Source organism: Rhinoderma darwinii, chromosome 2 (genome assembly GCF_050947455.1).
Source record: "Rhinoderma darwinii isolate aRhiDar2 chromosome 2, aRhiDar2.hap1, whole genome shotgun sequence".
Lineage (NCBI taxonomy): Eukaryota > Metazoa > Chordata > Amphibia > Anura > Rhinodermatidae > Rhinoderma > Rhinoderma darwinii.
The window spans coordinates 128,722,221-128,739,528 of record NC_134688.1 but is presented as its reverse complement, the minus strand read 5'-3'; the positions used below and the strand labels follow the sequence as shown (position 1 = coordinate 128,739,528).

The window sequence follows — 17,308 nt, the reverse complement described above, 5'->3', positions numbered from 1 at the left end:
ATAGACTTGCACCATATATGACCTCCCTAATTTCTCCTGATCAAACGGGCTTCATACCATCACGACAAGCAACGGACAATATTCGATTGGCTCACAATATTATTCTTCATGCTACTACGCACAAACGCCAATTACTAATTTTGAGCTTAGATATCCAGAAAGCATTTGATTCGGTGGACTGGAACTACTTATATAGCACACTTACACAATTTGGCATTAGGGGTCCGTACCTAGACGCTATCAGGGCGGTATATCACTCTCCACAAGCTAGAGTAAAATTCCTAGGTCAATACTCTCCTTATTTTCAGATACAAAAAGGGACACGACAGGGATGCCCGTTGTCTCCTCTCTTGTTCGCTCTTGCCATGGAGCCTCTTGCACAGCATATTCGTCTAAATCCAGACATTAAGGGATACAGGGAGCAATCTCATGAGTTTAAATTTAGCATTTATGCAGATGATATGCTATTATTCATTACAACGCCAATGGTTTCTTTACCAAATCTCATGAACACTCTTACCCGCTTTGGGGCTTACTCAGGGTTAATAGTAAATCCGCTTAAATCCACAGCAATGCAGATACAAATGTCGATGGAACAGGTGGACCTGTTAAAACTTAACTTTGGATTTCAGTGGAAACACTCTCACATGACATACTTAGGAATAGCTCTAGTTAGAGATCCAACTACTTTATACTTAAGTAACTACCCTAAAAAATTTGCATCTATCAGGAAATTATTAGAGGAGTGGTCTAGGTACCATATATCTTGGTTGGGCAGACTCGCTGCAGTTCGAATGACCATTCTACCCAAGCTGCTGTATTTATTTAGGGCCCTTCCCGTTAGGGTTCCGCTTTATGCCATCTCACATATACAGCGGATAATAAATAAATTCATTTGGGCGAATAAAGGATCAAGAGTGGGTAAGTCCACCTTACATCGCTCCACGGTTAGTGGGGGACTTAGTCTTCCGGACCTGAAATTATATTACTATGCGGCACAAATCTCACAGATCGCAGCATGGAACTGTGACCCCAGCACCGTAAGATGGGTTTTGTTTGAATCCCTTACTACATCTCCATCCTCACTAAAGGCACTGATGTGGTCTCCGGTTTTAAGATCTCACATTTCTGGCATTGAAAATAGCATTATCAAACACTCCCTCACACTTTGGTTTATATGTCGGGAAAAGTTTAAACTTATGTCTAATCCATCCGCATTACAACCATTATTGCTTAATCCTGACTTTCCGCCGGGATTACACCCGGAGGCCTTCCAGTGGTGGACCTCATTAGGCTTCACTTCATTACTTAATTTGTGCAAAGATGGTAAATCCCTTTCTTTTGAGGCCCTACATCAGGATTCTCAAATCCCGCTCAGGGAATATTTTAGATATCTACAAATACACCATCTTCTCTTGGGATCTGTCTTTTTACCAAGCGACACTAGTATAACCTTCTATGAGGCTAATTGTCGAGACTCCCCAAGGGGGAAAGGGCTGATTTCAGTTTTGTACTCCCAATTCAGAAGTGAAACGTATAATGGTCCTACGTCATATATGATGGCTTGGGAACGTGAGCTGGGAAATATACCAGATTCGACCTCGTGGCAACAAATATATGATAACACAGCTAAAGTATCTCAATCGAATAATATTAAAGAAACATCGTATAAAATTCTAACGAGGTGGTATCTTACTCCGGACAAATTAGCAAAATTGTTTCCAGGTAGTTCGGATGCTTGTTTCAGAAACTGTGGGGAGAGGGGCACTATGGCTCATATCTGGTGGTTCTGTCCAGTAGTACAGGCTCATTGGAAACGAATTGAGCACCTTATCAATTCTAAATTACAGTTACAAATCAAATTAACACCTTGGTCAGCGATACTGAATGCAGAAATTCCTGATGCACCCAAAATAAATAGAAAATTAATCTCGCATATTTTATCAGCAGCCAAATGGACGGTAGCCATTAGCTGGAAATCACTATCTATCCCATTCCCAAGGACGCTGAACAAAATTAAGGAAATACACCAATTTGAGAAATTAATTAGTATTCTGGAAAACAGATTACCACAATGTGAAGCCCAGTGGATCAGTTGGACCTCATAGAAATCGCTTAAAGCCCTCTGTTAGTTTGGAGGACACATCAGTTTAGGACAGAAATAGACTCTTTACTATGGATAGCTGCACCATGTTTGGTAGATTTTGGTTTACTTGTTGTTAGTATTTTATTGTTACACTGTACTCATAAATATCATTTACAGTATTGATATAACAATGTTTTAGATAAGATGAAATACTCTCGCAACATCTGTATAGAAATGAACCTTTATCACTATGTTTTCTTTTGAGAATGTTATCAAAGCTCTACGTAGCGATATATGCTCCCGAATGTCTACTGATTTGTTATATCTTGTTTACCAAATAAAGAGTTTGGAAAAAAAAAAAGTGGTAGTTTGTAGTCGATTGCTAAGGAGTATCTGACAGGAATTTAAACGACATGAGTTCAATCTCAGCAAAATAAATATTTTCCTTTAACCCCTTAGCGACCGACAATGCGCCTTTTTACCCTAGTGCAGTTCTAATAACAGCCGAGTTCCTGTTATTATGGTCAGAATTGGTTGAACCCCCAATCTCGGCCATTCAACCCTTTGATTGCAGTCAAGAAAGACCGTGACATGATCAAAGGGGCTCCCTACTTCGGGTTTCCGGGTGACACAATCGGGGACTGGGAAACCCTGCACAGTCAGCCCTAGAATAGACCACGAGGCTGTCTGTTCACTAAGCCTGCTGTGAAGATTTATTGAGACTGGCGTTTTATACGCAATTCTTAATATAAAAATAGCTGGAGTAAGATGCATCTAATTATACGGTGTTAGACTTATTAAATTAGGCGCATCTCTGGCTGTGTGTGCGCCGGAAAGCGATATCTATGCCCGCTGTAAGCCCTGCTCCATTTTGCAACTCCCACTTACATTTCAGGAAAGTGGCGTGGGCAAGGTAAATCTATCAAAAGTCACGATTTCTTGTTCAAATTGCGACTTTGAATGCTCTAACAGCCTGTGTTATAGTGACACAAATCATAATGTATTAACATGCAGACGTATGCTTGTACATTATAAGATTAAAATCAACATGTAAAAACAAGTTCACAAAAAACTTGATTATTTTGTATAAAATACATTTTCTTGCACATGTATTACATAAAAATAAAAAACATACACTTATTAGTTATCCACACAACCGTAAAAGTCTGTAGAATTAATTTTACAGGTTAAAAGTGAAATGTGAATAGTAAAAAAAAACAACAATTCTCTATAATCGTGCTGCAAAAAAAGTCATAATAGTCATGGTCATAATAGTCCAGATAGATCTGGTCGTTAAGGGTTAAACTGAATTATATTAGATTATTGCTGTGGAAATATCAAGAAACCAGGTTCTTGTAGATGATTATTAACATTTTACTCTAAATGTATATTGCACTAAGACATCAGAAATCACAGACCACTGCTTTTACAAGATTTTTTCCGGATACGAACAAAACAATAAATGAACTACCAAAAGTTCTCTTGAGCAAAACATAGAATAATAAAGTATGGGCAGTCCTGGCATAGACTCCTGACTCTGCGCCTTATTGAAATTGTATTTCAATTACCGTATTTTTCGGACTATAAGACACACCTGACCATAAGACGCACCCAGGTTTTAGACAATGGAAAATAGGAAAAAAATGATTTGTTAAAAAATAATTTATTCTATTTTGCCACATTCTGAGAGCCAAAACTTTTTTATATTTTTTTTCATCGATTGAGCTGTGTGAGGGCTTATTTTTTGCGGGACGAGCTGCAGTTTTATTGGCATCATTTTTTGGTACATACGATTTTTTTGATCACTTTTTTTTTTTAATTACATTTTTTAAGCGATAAAGGTGACTAAAAAATTATTTTGATGTTTTACATTTTTAAACTCCCCGTGCGAGTTAAATAATGGTATATTGTAATAGATCAGACTTTTATGGACGTAGCGATACCAAATTTTTACATTCTGCTTGGGGAAAAATGGGAAAAGGTTTTTATTTTTTAACTTTTAATATTTTTTTTTTTTTACACTCCTGAAAATGTAGCTAAAATTATTTTTATTTTTTTTCACACATTTTATTAGTTCCCCTACGCGGTTTCCCTAACTCCCATAGTAGTGAATGGCAGTTACGGAAGCAGCGTAGCATCTGTTCAGTTCTATGTGAGTTACGGAAACAGCGTAGTTCAGCGAGTTACGCTATTTCAGTAACTCCAAATGCAATCAAGTGGCCGGGAGAGCACAGAAAGCAAGAATGGGGTTTAGGGGGCCCCGTTCTAGAGATAGGTGCGGGTCCCAGAGGTGGGACCTGCATCTATCTGACATATCCTGTGGATATGTCATAAATGTCCTTCATAGAAAAAACCCTATAAATGCTGCGGTCGCTATTGACCACAGCATTTAACTAGTTAAAGGGGTTTGCCATAAAACACATATAGCCCCTGTGGATAGGTGCTACATGTGAGATCGCTGGGGGTCCGACCACTGGCACCCCCAGCGATAAGGAGAACAGGGGACCGAAAGTCACCCAAAGAGCTACATGAGAAGCCTGGACTTCCGGGTTCTGTGTCCTGTTTATCTGTTCCGCAGCTTCATAGAGATAAATGGAGAGCCGCTCGCGCATGCGCAGAAGAATCCCATTGATCTCTATGAAGCTGCCGGATACAGAACGCCGAAGTCAAAGCTTCTCATGCAGCGCTCTTAGTGACTTTCGGTCCCTGTTCTCCTTATCGATCACACATGTATCCCCTATCCTGTGGTATTCTCTCCCTTAGTCCTCTGGTGCACATTTGTATATTTTTATGAGGCGCACAGACAAGGCAAACTGTATGAAGACAGTGATGGCCAGTCTTACATTGGGCATGTACAATGAGATAACAACATCGGGGAGGGACATAGGACGTACATTGGTGGCCAGTGGCTAACAGTATGCATGAAAACTGAAATGTGGAGGACTCAGCATGATTATACTACACAGTGTATTCAATAAATATGATTACTTTATTATATCATCTAATTTGTTATACAACTGTATTGTCTTTGACTCATACAAATCTAGTTAATAAGCAAATATATCCAAATTGTAGAAAATGATATTTCAAATTAAATAAGTCAATAGGCAAAATAGTTAAGAGTTTGCGCAAACATGAAAAACGAATACGAATAAAATCAGTACATATATTGCCTTGCACTTTCATTGAATCCTGATTGTTATAACCCATCTTCTCAAAGCTTTACCCTTCCTTGGCGCAGAGGATGTACGCTGACCACACATCTCTATTGTTTGGTCTACATTTTTTTCCTTCCCATGATGTCAGTGTACTATTAGCTCTGTTATGTCGGTCTGTACCATTACAACGCAAATATTTTGAAGTTAGAATTTGTAAGGTGGGGTAACCCTTACCTCCCCTTCTTTCAAGAACTAGTGTTGTTTTCCGGTTGTTCCCCGTTTTCCAACCATGGTCCGTACTCTGGCCCATTTCTGCTGTCCCCTTTTTGGCACTGGGAGGCTGCCTGTAGCTATGGGTGATTGGCAAGTCATGCAAGAGCTGTTCCCTGACATTCTGCACTGGTTACCAGACCAACGGATCTGGTATGGCTTTCCAGCGTGAGATAACTACAGTTATATAACACCACTCAGGACATTTATAGGTTAACTACCAGAACTGATGGACAAAAGTATGTGACTTGGCGGAACGGAGACCTCCCATATCCTTATTTATAGTGACATATAGTTAATGTGTAACAATCTGTGTTAATTATACTGAGACCCTCCCCTAGTCTCATCATCCCGGAGATGGAATACCATTTTATTGATTGTTCCTGTATATGCATTGACAAGTTGTAAAGTTGCCATACATTTACCTGCCAGTTGCTACTATGGTCATACAGTCCTAAAGAGATGATACACTAATACATCTCCTAACATTTGTGGAAGTTGAAAAGGAAGGGTGAGGTTCCTTGTGGCCCTAGAACATTCCTGCGCTCTGTACCAGCTCTTAATTTCGGTATAAAAGTCATATTGGGTAGCTGGCGGTTTTCGACAAGTAATAGAACTGGCGTCTATGAGGACTCGCGGAGGTGCAACTGGTGAAAAGGGAGGGACCGTTCAAGGTGTGTCGTGCAGCCAGGTTCACCCATCTGGTCGCAGGATATGCCATGAGGTAGAAGGTAGCTTGGTAGCTCCTCAGTGACCCACAGTGCCACAGCAGTAGCCAAGGGCGCGATCGTTTAACTCACTCCTTGGCAAACCCAAGTTTTGATTGGAGTCCCGGGGTGGTCGAGGTCTCGAGTCCTCGGTTAAGGACCTTGAGAAGTTTGCCCATATTGCCGATTTATAATTAGTCTATGTATGAGCCAAGCATATTTCCATTTTCAGAAAATAAATCTGCAGTTTCTCGGCAGTCCAAAGTTAGCATATCAAGAATCATGAAGATGTTTATTTCCACAAAGACCACATCAATAGCAAAGACATAGAAGTAGTTTCTATGCAATTTTAATGGCAGCAGAGAAGAGCTACTTAGAGGTCACAGTACTGAAAGCAATACTATTGTCAGGTACTTTTTCTTATGGGGCTTTTAGGGAAAGCTAATAATCAATATATCGCTCCCCATGTAGGCGTCTGTAGCGACTAATGCAATTTGTTGCATGTGGGATATCAATAGTTAAACGTAATACGAGGCACAAAGACTTTTCCTGTCCTACCCCACTGTGTTCTGCTGATTGTGCGGGTTTTAGTGGTATGTGCCATCATGGTTAAAAGTCAGAAAATACCTCTAATTAATTTTTGGTATAATTTGTTTCTATTTTAATTAGTACATATTTATATTCCTCCTGCAAATAGGCGTAGAATGGTGGTCTTCTAGATGCAATAAGATGTAATGGTCTAAACATCATTCCATCATAGAAGCTGTGCCCATGCGATCACCGGCAGATAATAAGGTGCTCCCCACATTATGATCACTTCAAAAGTTTCCAATAACAAAAGAAATTTGACAAGAAAGTTTATTTTTAAATTTTATTGAATGTTTTTTGGAGCCCAGCTAAAAATATTTTGTGTAATAGGTTTTTATTGACCGTTTTGTTTTTGCAGCCTTTATGTATTCCAATACAAAGCAGATTGCAGAATGCTGTTCACTGTGAATTCAGTCAGTCTGGCTGTCTGACGGCTCCATCAACAGTAGCTCCTGTGCTCCCCTGAACGCTGATTTAAGCTGAATTATGATCAAATCAAAGTAACAGTTTAAACCTATTACAAACATTATCTTAGGCCCAAAAGGTGTTTATAGTCTTTAACCCTTTCATGACCAAGGGTCATTGATGGCCCTGTGTCAAGGTCAAATTTTCAATTTTTGATATGAACCTCTTTAAACGATAATATCTGTGGAACCGCTTTGAATATCACAACTATTTTTACTTTCTTTTCTTTACAAGACTTATGAGGCTTTCATTTTCTAGTTTAGATTAACTAATTCAGTGTTTTTAATTTTTATTATGAGCAGACAAATCACTAAAAAACAACAACACATTTTTGTAAAAAAAAAATGTAAAAAAAATAATTATATATATACAATTTTATTTGTTAGGGTTTTTTGTCCCAACCCACTGAAAACACCACAGTGCCCATGTAGATAGTGACGGAATACCACTGTAGATAGTGCCACATTGCCCACATATAGTGCCAGTAAACACATAGATAGTGCTCACTGTAAATAGTGCCACAGTTCTCCTTGTAGATAATACCCACATAGTGCCACAAACAGTGCCCATGTAGATAGAGCCAGTGTCCCCTGTAGATTGTGCCAATATAATGTCACAGTACCCATGTAGATAGTGCCACACTCCCTGTATATAGTACCCCCATGTAGATAGCACCACAACCCCTGTAAATAGCCCTACCCCCCTGTAAATAGCAACATCCCCCCCCTGTAGATAGCAATATCCCCCCCTGTAGAATGTCACCCCTTCCTCTAAATAGCACCACAGCAGCTCCCTGTAGGAACGGAATCCCTCTGGCCGAAGATTTCGCTCCTACAGGAAGCCTCTGATGTTTCTGTCCATATATGGACAGTGACGTCAGGGGTTAACTCTAAAAGCGGAATACCCTGCCAGAGCAAGGATTCCGCTCCGGGAGTAGCCTCTGACGTCATTGTCCATATATGGATAGTGACACCAGGGGCTTCTCCAGTAGCGGAATCCCCAGCACAGAGTTATCTGACACCGGGGATTCCGTTCCTAGAGAGAGCCGCTGACGTCATTGTCCATATATAGATAGTGATAACAGGGGCCTCTCCAGTAGCGGAATCCCCTGCCAGAGTGTTGGCCGGGGATTCCGCTCCTAGAGAGAGCAACTAACGTCACTGTCCAAATGGACAGTGATGTCAGGGGCTCTCTCTAGAAGCGGAATCCCCGGCCAGTGCGATCTAACACCGGGGATTCCGCTCCTAGAGTCAGTTCAGGTGGCGCTATCTACAGTGGAGGGTACGATGCTATCTACAGCAGGGGGGTTGCTATCTGCAGGGGGGGCGTCACTATCTACAGAGGGGACGATGGGGGCTCCCTGTAGGAGGGGAATCCTCGACCAGAGCGCTGGCCAGGGATTCCGATGCTGGAGGGAGCTTGGGTGGCACTACCTACAGAGGGTTTTGCGCTGCCTACAGGGGGTTGTGAGTGGCACTATCTACAGTGGAGGGTGTATTCCGGGCCTCTGAAAGCCCCGGCCGACATGAGAGTGCAGTGCTGCTCACACTGAAGCAGCACTGCACTCATTAAACCCGTTCCAGGCTGTCAACGCTTATACACTTGCTAACTGCACAGGGCATCGGCAGTTAGAACATATATAGCCGTATGGCAGTCATGAAGAGGTTAAAGTAATTGAGCAGGATTTGAAGACAAGGCTGCTTTCTTGTAAAAACAGCGCTACACCTGTCCATGGGTTGTCTCTGGTATCGCAGCTCAGCATCTTCTGAAGTGAATAGGGTTGAGCTGCAATAGCACACACAACCTGTGGACAGGAGTGGTGCTGTTCTTGGATTAAAGCAGGCATGTTTTTATAATCCATGACAATCCCTTTAGCCTAGGTAAATATTATTTAATGTTTTTCCTTTTCTTCTAATTCTTATATATATATTTTTTTATTTAAACATCTACAACAAAACACTGTGGGTATAGAATACTAAAAGCAGCAAAATATGAAATGTGAAAATAGAACATTGTTTTACATTATATCTGAATGTGTTTTTATGTTTAAGTTTGTAGCTTTTATCATTGGATTTAAAGCTTTATATTTGCACAGATTTCCCTACTGTCCAAAAGAATATGTTCATTCTATCATGAGAATTGAATTTTCTGGAAAATTTTTATATTTAATTCCCCAGATCTCGATCTGATCGAGCATCTCTAGAATGTGCTGGGAAAATAAGTCTGATCCATAGAGGCCCCACCTCGCAACTTAGGACTTAAAGGATCTGCTGATAACATCTTGATGTAAAAGTTGTCCATAAAACTCCAAGGCCTCGATTATGGAAACAAAATGTTACTTCCAGCACCAGAGTTGATGCTGTTATAATTTTTCTCACAGGCTTCCTAGAATCAAATAGGGAGATGCTGTTTTTAGCATTCCTCTATATACAAATCACTCGCTGATTATAGCAATCTAAAGACCAGCATCCATAAGATCACTATAACGTGTATCCATAAAGAGAGGAAGCTGGTACAATACAAATCGTGTTATCCCAGCAAATCCCTGACACAGAGGAAAGTAAATATTCAAACGCAGAAATAAGTCATAAATCCAAATAGACATAAAAACAAGTTAAACAATAAATATATTAAATATTCAAACGCATGCCATATTATGGAGGTTTTCTCCCTTAGAAGCACCAGACTATGGCACATGGAATGCCTATGGCACTGTAAGGGTATGTGCACACATAGTGTTTTCAGGCGTATTTCGGGGCGTTTACGCCTCGAAAAACGCCCCAAAAAAACGGAAGCCGAATACCTACAAACATCTGCCCACTGATTTAAATGGGAAATACGGCGTTCTGTTCCGACGGGGCGTTTTTTTACGCCTCATTTTCAAAAAAACGAAACGTTAAAATATGCCCATGAAAAAGAACTGCAGGTCACTTCTTGAACCATTTTTGGAGCCGTTTTTCATTGACTCTATAGAAAAACAGTTCCGGCTGTAAAAAAGGCATCGAAAAACACAAGTGGCTTAAAAAAACGGCTGAAAATCAGGAGCTGATTTACCTTGAAAACAGCTCCGTATTTTCAGACGTTTTGATATTGCGTGTGCACATACCCATATAATGAATTGTAGGAAATCTATGTGCCAGTACAGGCTCGGCTTTATGCAGAGATATTGTGGGATTTTTGATCACCACATTGGTCCCATCATTAAGGGAGTAATTGTGTGTTTTGATATGTGAATATAAGTGGAAGCTTAACAAAGAATTTGTTCTACGTTTCTAATAAACTGACTATAGAAATTCGTGTCAGGGACTGTGGCTACAGACGGCTCACAGTATATACCTCCCTATAGATGTATGCCAGGTCTACCAATTACAACTGAATATATGACAAAATCCGAGCTTGCCTAGTGTTGAGTTATTACATTTATTGCACTTTGCCTCTTCGAAAAAATTAATGCTCACTATTCTTTACAGAACGGTGAAAGTAATCAGTTTTAGTTTCCAATAAGCATGCTGATGTTTTTTTTCTGTACCTGAAGACGTGGTGTGGCTCCTGAGTAGGACTGGCTGTGGGGTAATACCCCGATAGTTCAGCAACTGATTGAACAGACATCTGACCCTCCGTAATGAAGAAGCCGGGAGAGTTCCAGTGGACGGCAAGCGAAGTAAGGACTGCATGAGGCATAGAGCTGGAAACAACAAAAAGATAAATGTGAGACAGGGGTAGTGATTACCAAAAACCTTGAATTTAAAATGTTATCTACAGTACATTAACAGTGGGCTCGGCGGTTTCCTTCACCCCCATAGGAATGGAGAGAGTCACCCACATGGAGAGCCACGCGAATGAATAGAGAGAGCAACCCACATGGAGAGCCACGCAAATAAATGGAGAGAGCCACCCACATGGAGAGCCACGCGAATGAATAGAGAGAGCAACCCACATGGAGAGCCACGCAAATAAATGGAGAGAGCCACGCGAATGAATAGAGAGAGCAACCCATATGGAGAGCCACGCGAATAAATGGAGAGCGCAACCCACATGGAGAGCCACGCGAATGAATGGAGAGAGCCACCCACATGGAGAGCCACGAGAATGAATGGAGAGAGCCACCCACATGGAGAGCCACGAGAATGAATGGAGAGAGCAACGCGCGGGGACCTCTCCATACATTTTCCGCTTGGATGCAGAGGCTGCATCCCCAGATAGGATGGGTGTCTGATGACCCCCATTCTGGAGATAGGAACGTGTCCCAGAGGTGGGACCCACATCTATGAGACATTGATGGCATATCCCATGGATATGCCATAAATGTTTATGTTAGCGTTGGTCATGTGCAATGACAAATTTAGCTAAATTCTTTAGTTTAGTTGAATGAATCCAATTACGTTGCTATAACTACACTGGAAAAAATGGCGTTTGTAAAAATGAAATTGATAAGCCTCCCGATACTGGTTGTGACAGATTTTCTAACGTTATTTGACCCTTTTTTCTTAATCAGTACGACCTGGTTTGGAAACAGGGTACATGCCACAGTAGAATTTCACACTGGCATACCATGCAGGGGTGCGCCAGTGTCAGTAAATGTCTTTCAGTGTTTCAACTCCGAAACATTTTCGCTTGCTCTGAAAAAATTTTGTTTTACATTCAGGGGCTGAAAACCTGTAGAGACCTATGTACATCAGGTAAGAACTATCCACCTGGAGTACAGGACAGATTTGTGCTGTTGCTATATCACAGTACGTTTCCATTCACTGACAACAATAAAAATGTGACAAACTGAAATACAAAATATATTAGCAAGTGGCATAACTTTTTAGAATACACATTATAAGTTCTATATGAATTGCATCGTGCAGCCCAAACATAACAGAGTAGGTTTACAGCCAAAATCAAAACTACTGGGACTAATCAGGCCGCATTCCGGAATAGATATTACTACGGCCCAGAACCTACGATGATCTAAGTTCTCTCCAGTAGAACTGCGGGCACTCCGGCTGTTGTGACCATAAACCGGGTGCTAGAACTGAATTATGCGCGTCTGTTTGCGGCATGAAGTACTTTAACACATGGATCTATGTTTTATGGTTGTTTTCAGGGACCAAAAATCAGGACTTCTACCCAAACCTCAGCACGACATCAATTAAAACTCAACTTGACCATCTATTTTTTTTATGTATTTTGTTCACTTTGTATAATTGTGGCTCAGAGAAAAGACATGTATAATGTATTATGTAGTAGGATTCCTGCACGTTATAGATGAGAGCCTAGGTCAGACCACATGACAGCTCCTATTACACAAGTAGCAGTGGTGGGGCACGTGATGCTGTATATAGGGAGAGAAGTGCCTGTCAGGCAATGTGACTAGTGTTATATATCCCCACCCCAGCCTCTGCTCCTCACTCTGTCACTGTCCGTGTCCTCCGCGACCCCAGGTCTTGTGTCACCGGCTCATGAGCTGCGGGGGAAGGAAAACACCGGAGCACAAAGTCCGCCCGGAAACGCTTCCCCCTGTCATGTGCAGCAGCACGGAGAATCTCAGCCTCAACATCGGGAGGATTTGTCACAGCGGTCATGTGACCCGGCATCTCGTGACGTCACATGGCTGTACAGATGCTGGATTCCCGCTGGACTGTCGCTGTGTCATAGTTCTGGAGATGCGTCATCAGCTGTCTATGTGAATTATACCAGCACGGTCATACAGGGACTTCAGCATGCGCGCTCCAGTCTGTCTTTGGGGGTCTGTTTTTGTCAATGTATTCATTTTGGGGTGTGATAAAGGGATTCCTATGAATTTTTTGTGACTCAAATACCTTAGGGTACAGTCCATTGGCCACCGCATGCAGGCGTAGTTTAGGCCACGTGCTGCTGCCGCTACGTGGGACCACACACACATTGTTGCAGAAAATCTGCTTCAAGACCCGCTGGTAAAATCCGCACATAATATGAGTTTCTGAAAACTCGCCACAAAACGGCCGAAAATAACTCCCATTGATTTCAATGGGAGTCGGAGGCGTTGTTTTTGGAAAAACCGGCTCGTGGGAAAAAGAAGGGACATGCCCTATCTTCGGGTGTTTACGCCTCTGACCTCCCATTGACATCAATGGGAGGCAGAGAAAGCGTATTTCGTGGCGTTTTATGCTCGCTGCGCTCAATGGCCGAGGGGGCGAAAAACACAGTGAAAATCGGCATGCAGGCAGAGGAAAATCTGCCTCAAAATTCCAAACTGAATTTTGAGGCAGATTTTCCTCCTATAAAAAACTCTATTTGAAACCAGCATGTTCACACTGAGTTTTTTGCAGGCAGAAAATTCTGCCTGGAAAAATCTGCTCTGGTTTTTTTAAGTGGTTTTGCACCACACGCGTTTTTTCCCGCAATTTTTTTAGGCTTTTTATTTTTATCTATCTCTTCAACAGAAAGAAGGAGTAACCGAGAGCGTTTTTTTGCCGAAAAACGCGGCAAAAAAACGTTTATTTCCGTCTCCAATTGATTGCAATGGGGATTTTGAGGCGGAAAACGGCTCAAGATAGGGCATGTCGCTTCTTTTTACCACGAGACGGTTTTTCCGCTTGCGGGGAAAAAAACGCCTCCACCTCCCATTGAAATCAATGGCTCGGTTTCCGACGCGGTTTCCGCGTCAAAAAACGTGTAAAAAAACTCAGTGTGAACTGGCCCAAATCTAAAGATGTGGTTTTTACATTTTGATGCGGATATAGGTGCGTTTTTATGCTGCAGATATTGGTGCATTTTTATTTTTTAAACTAGTGAAATGCAATTTGCAAGTGGAAATGCAAGATAAATTGACATGCAAATTTTAAAATACGCACCGCAGGTCAATTTTACATGCAGAAAAAATCTGCAAGGTGTAGATGAGATTTCTTAAAATCTTTGTATTATGTATTACTGTATTATGCTGCGAATTTACCGCACAAAAAAACTGGCAAATCCCCACGTAATATGCATCGTGTGCACATGGCATTAGGTTAGGGCAGGCCCTATATAAATGGATGGGGCAGGCCCTATATAAATGGATGGGGCAGGCCCTATATAAATTGATGAGGCAGGCCCTATATAAATGGGTGGGCAGGCCCTATATAAATGGATGGGGCAGGCCCTATATAAATTGGTGGGGCAGACCCTATATAAATTGATGAGGCAGGCCCTATATAAATGGATGGGGCAGGCCCTATATAAATGGGTGGGGCAGGCCCTATATAAATGGATGGGGCAGGCCCTATATAAATGGGTGGGGCAGGCCCTATATAAATGGATGGGGCAGGCCCTATATAAATTGATGAGGCAGGCCCTATATAAATGGATGGGGCAGGCCCTATATAAATGGGTGGGCAGGCCCTATATAAATGGATGAGGCAGGCCCTATATAAATGGGTGGGGCAAGCCCTATATGAATTGGTGGGGCAGGCCCTATATGAATGGGTGGGGCAGGCCCCATATAAATGGATGGGGCAAGCCCTATATGAATTGGTGGGGCAGGCCCCATATGAATGGGTGGGGCAGGCACCATATAAATGGGTGGGGCAGGCCCTATATAAATGGATGGGTCAGGCCCTATATAAATGGGTGGGGCAGGTCCCATATAAATGGGTGGGGCAGGCCCTATATAAATGGATGGGTCAGGCCCTATATAAATGGATGGGGCATATGTTTTGTTATCTCCCTGATGTCACTTCTCAAAAGTTCTGAAGTATGATTTCTAATGTGTACTTCCCATTTTGCTGCAGCCCCATCCTTGTACTCATATAACTATAGCGGTATCTGCAGCTCCTCTCCCATCTCCATCCCTCACTTTTCTTGGTAATATAAATAAAATAAAAGGGAGAGAAATGTTTTTAGTCCATAAAGTGTGCCCCCCTCCACAATGGCGCCCTAGGCTATTGCCTACCTTGGCTCTGAGTAAAAGGAAGTGAAGCCAACTGTCGCTCATTACTAGTAAGTTCCAGCTAAGTCCTTGGTTTCACTGGAGAGGGGGCAGTTCCTGTGAAGTCACTTTCCTCTGAAATGAATGGGAGTTGTAGAGCACTAGAATGTTCTTGTAATGTTAGGGTATGTGCACACGTAGTGTTTTCAGGCGTATATTTCGGGGCGTTACGGCGCGAAAATAGCCTGAAAAAACGGAAGCAGAGCGCCTACAAACATCTGCCCATTGAATTCAATGGGAAATACGGCGTTCTGTTCTGATGGGGCGGTTTTTTACGCCTTGTTTTCCAAAAACGGCATGTAAAAAAAACGCCCGCATAAAAGAAGTGCATGTCACTTCTTGGGACGTTTTTGGAGCCGTTTTTCATTGACTCTATAGAAAACCAGATCCAAAAATGGCCGTAAAAAACAGCTCCGTATTTTCAGACATTTTTGGTTAAGTGTGTGAACATACCCACTCATTCTGAACATACCCTTAGGCTTCATGCCCACTTCAGTCTTTTTCTTCAGGGTGCTAGCTGTTTTTCTGACGGCTAGCACCCTGACCCATTCATTTCAATGAAGCCATGCACACTTCAGTTTTTTTGACGGTCCCGTTGCTCCGTTCCGACAAAAGTAGAGCATGTCCTACTTTGGTCCGAGATTCCGTGACCGTGAGGCCCATGCAAGTCAATGGGGCCGTCAAAAAAACTGAAGGCACACGGAAGGCATCCGTGTGCCGTCCGTGTGTGACGGAGCCATTGCCCAGCAATGGCCGGGCGGGCAGAGGTACACATACAGACAGATACTGCACTGCCCCATCACTCTGTCAGCACTGATAGAGAGAAGAGGCTGCTAATCAGTGCTGGAATGCAGCGATATTAAGAATAATAAGTTCACACGTACCCCTGCCGTTGCCTTGGTGACGCGTCCCTCTTCTGACATCCAGTCCGACCTCCCTGGATGACGCGGCAGGTCATGTGACCGCTGTAATTGGCTGCAGCGGTCACATGGTCTGAAACGTCATCTCAGGAGGCCGGACTTGAGGAGGAAGCAGGGAGTTCTGGGTAAGTAGTAACTTTTTTTTTGTTGCATTTTTTTTTTTAATGAACCATTAATCTATATTGTGGGCGCCGTGCATGGCGGTAGTCTCTGTCCAGGGTGCTGAAAGAGTTAAAGGGCTGCACTGATCGGCAGTAACTCTTTCAGCACCCTGGACAGTGAGTACCGCTGGACAGGGAATAGCATGTGCGGCACTCACAATATTGTGTACATAGTGTGAACGGGTTTCAGTTTCCTCTCGGAAACTGAAACATGGAGGTGTACACGGACGACACACGGGAAGCACACTGTTCCAATCACGGACACACGGATCCGTGAAAACGGTGATGGAAGCGTGCATGAGGCCTTAGGCTTTAAGTTGTATTCCAACATGTTGTACACTGGCTTGCTCTGAATACAGGAGACATCTGAATACCTTGCTTTGAATACCTGGACAAATACCAGGCTTCTGCCTATAAACTTTGTGAAGAAATCCCTGGCTTCTTTTTTTTTCCGTTTTTACTTTGGCTTGAAAGGCTTTTGACACACTTTGTATTGTTTTTACTTTATGGAATAGTGTAGTAGACTATGCCATTCAATACAGAGGCATCCAGTATAGAAACGTATACTTCTTTTTACAATTGAACATTTGGACATCGTATGCCACTATATGCTTCTGCAGTGACTACCGTCCGAGGGATACATATGGAAATCTTTCAAACCTTTATTTCCAAAGCAAGGCTCTGACTTTATGTGAACAGAGTTCTAGGGAATCTGTTACCGGGTTTATGGTGCCCGATCTGAGGGCAGCATAAACTAGTACCAGGGACCCTGATTTACTTACATGTCAACGATCAGTCGTTTTTATGCTCTGTAGTCCTAAATATTCATGAGCTGTGGCTAGCCCCACCTATTTGTCACTAACCCTGCCCACCAATTGCTGATTGGCAGCATAAACCCGGTGACAGATTCCCTTTCATTTGTTGGCTTTTCAGTGTATACATTCGTTCTGAATGTACTGATATGTTAATCAAAGCTAACCCCATTTGTATTACTTATATTGTTAGGGAGGAATAAATGCA

The 17,308-nt window shown here is 42.2% G+C and overlaps 1 protein-coding gene across 3 annotated transcripts in view; it reads right to left on the bottom strand.

The window, feature by feature from the left end:
* VWA8 (von Willebrand factor A domain containing 8) overlaps positions 1–12,829 on the bottom strand; it is a 458,876-nt gene extending 446,047 nt beyond the window's left edge. Inside the window, exons 1-2 of one of the 3 annotated variants that reach the window (XM_075852289.1) lie at positions 12,672–12,829; positions 10,804–10,959 (exon numbers count right to left, since the gene is read on the bottom strand). In XM_075852289.1, the coding sequence (XP_075708404.1) occupies positions 10,804–10,948 (145 nt within the window). In that variant the 5' untranslated portion in view covers positions 10,949–10,959; positions 12,672–12,829. Of the gene's footprint in view, positions 1–10,803; positions 10,960–12,652 lie in introns of all 3 variants that reach the window. The other 2 variants (XM_075852288.1, XM_075852287.1) reach the window with 2 other exon arrangements.
* Between the last annotated feature and the right edge of the window lie 4,479 nt (positions 12,830–17,308).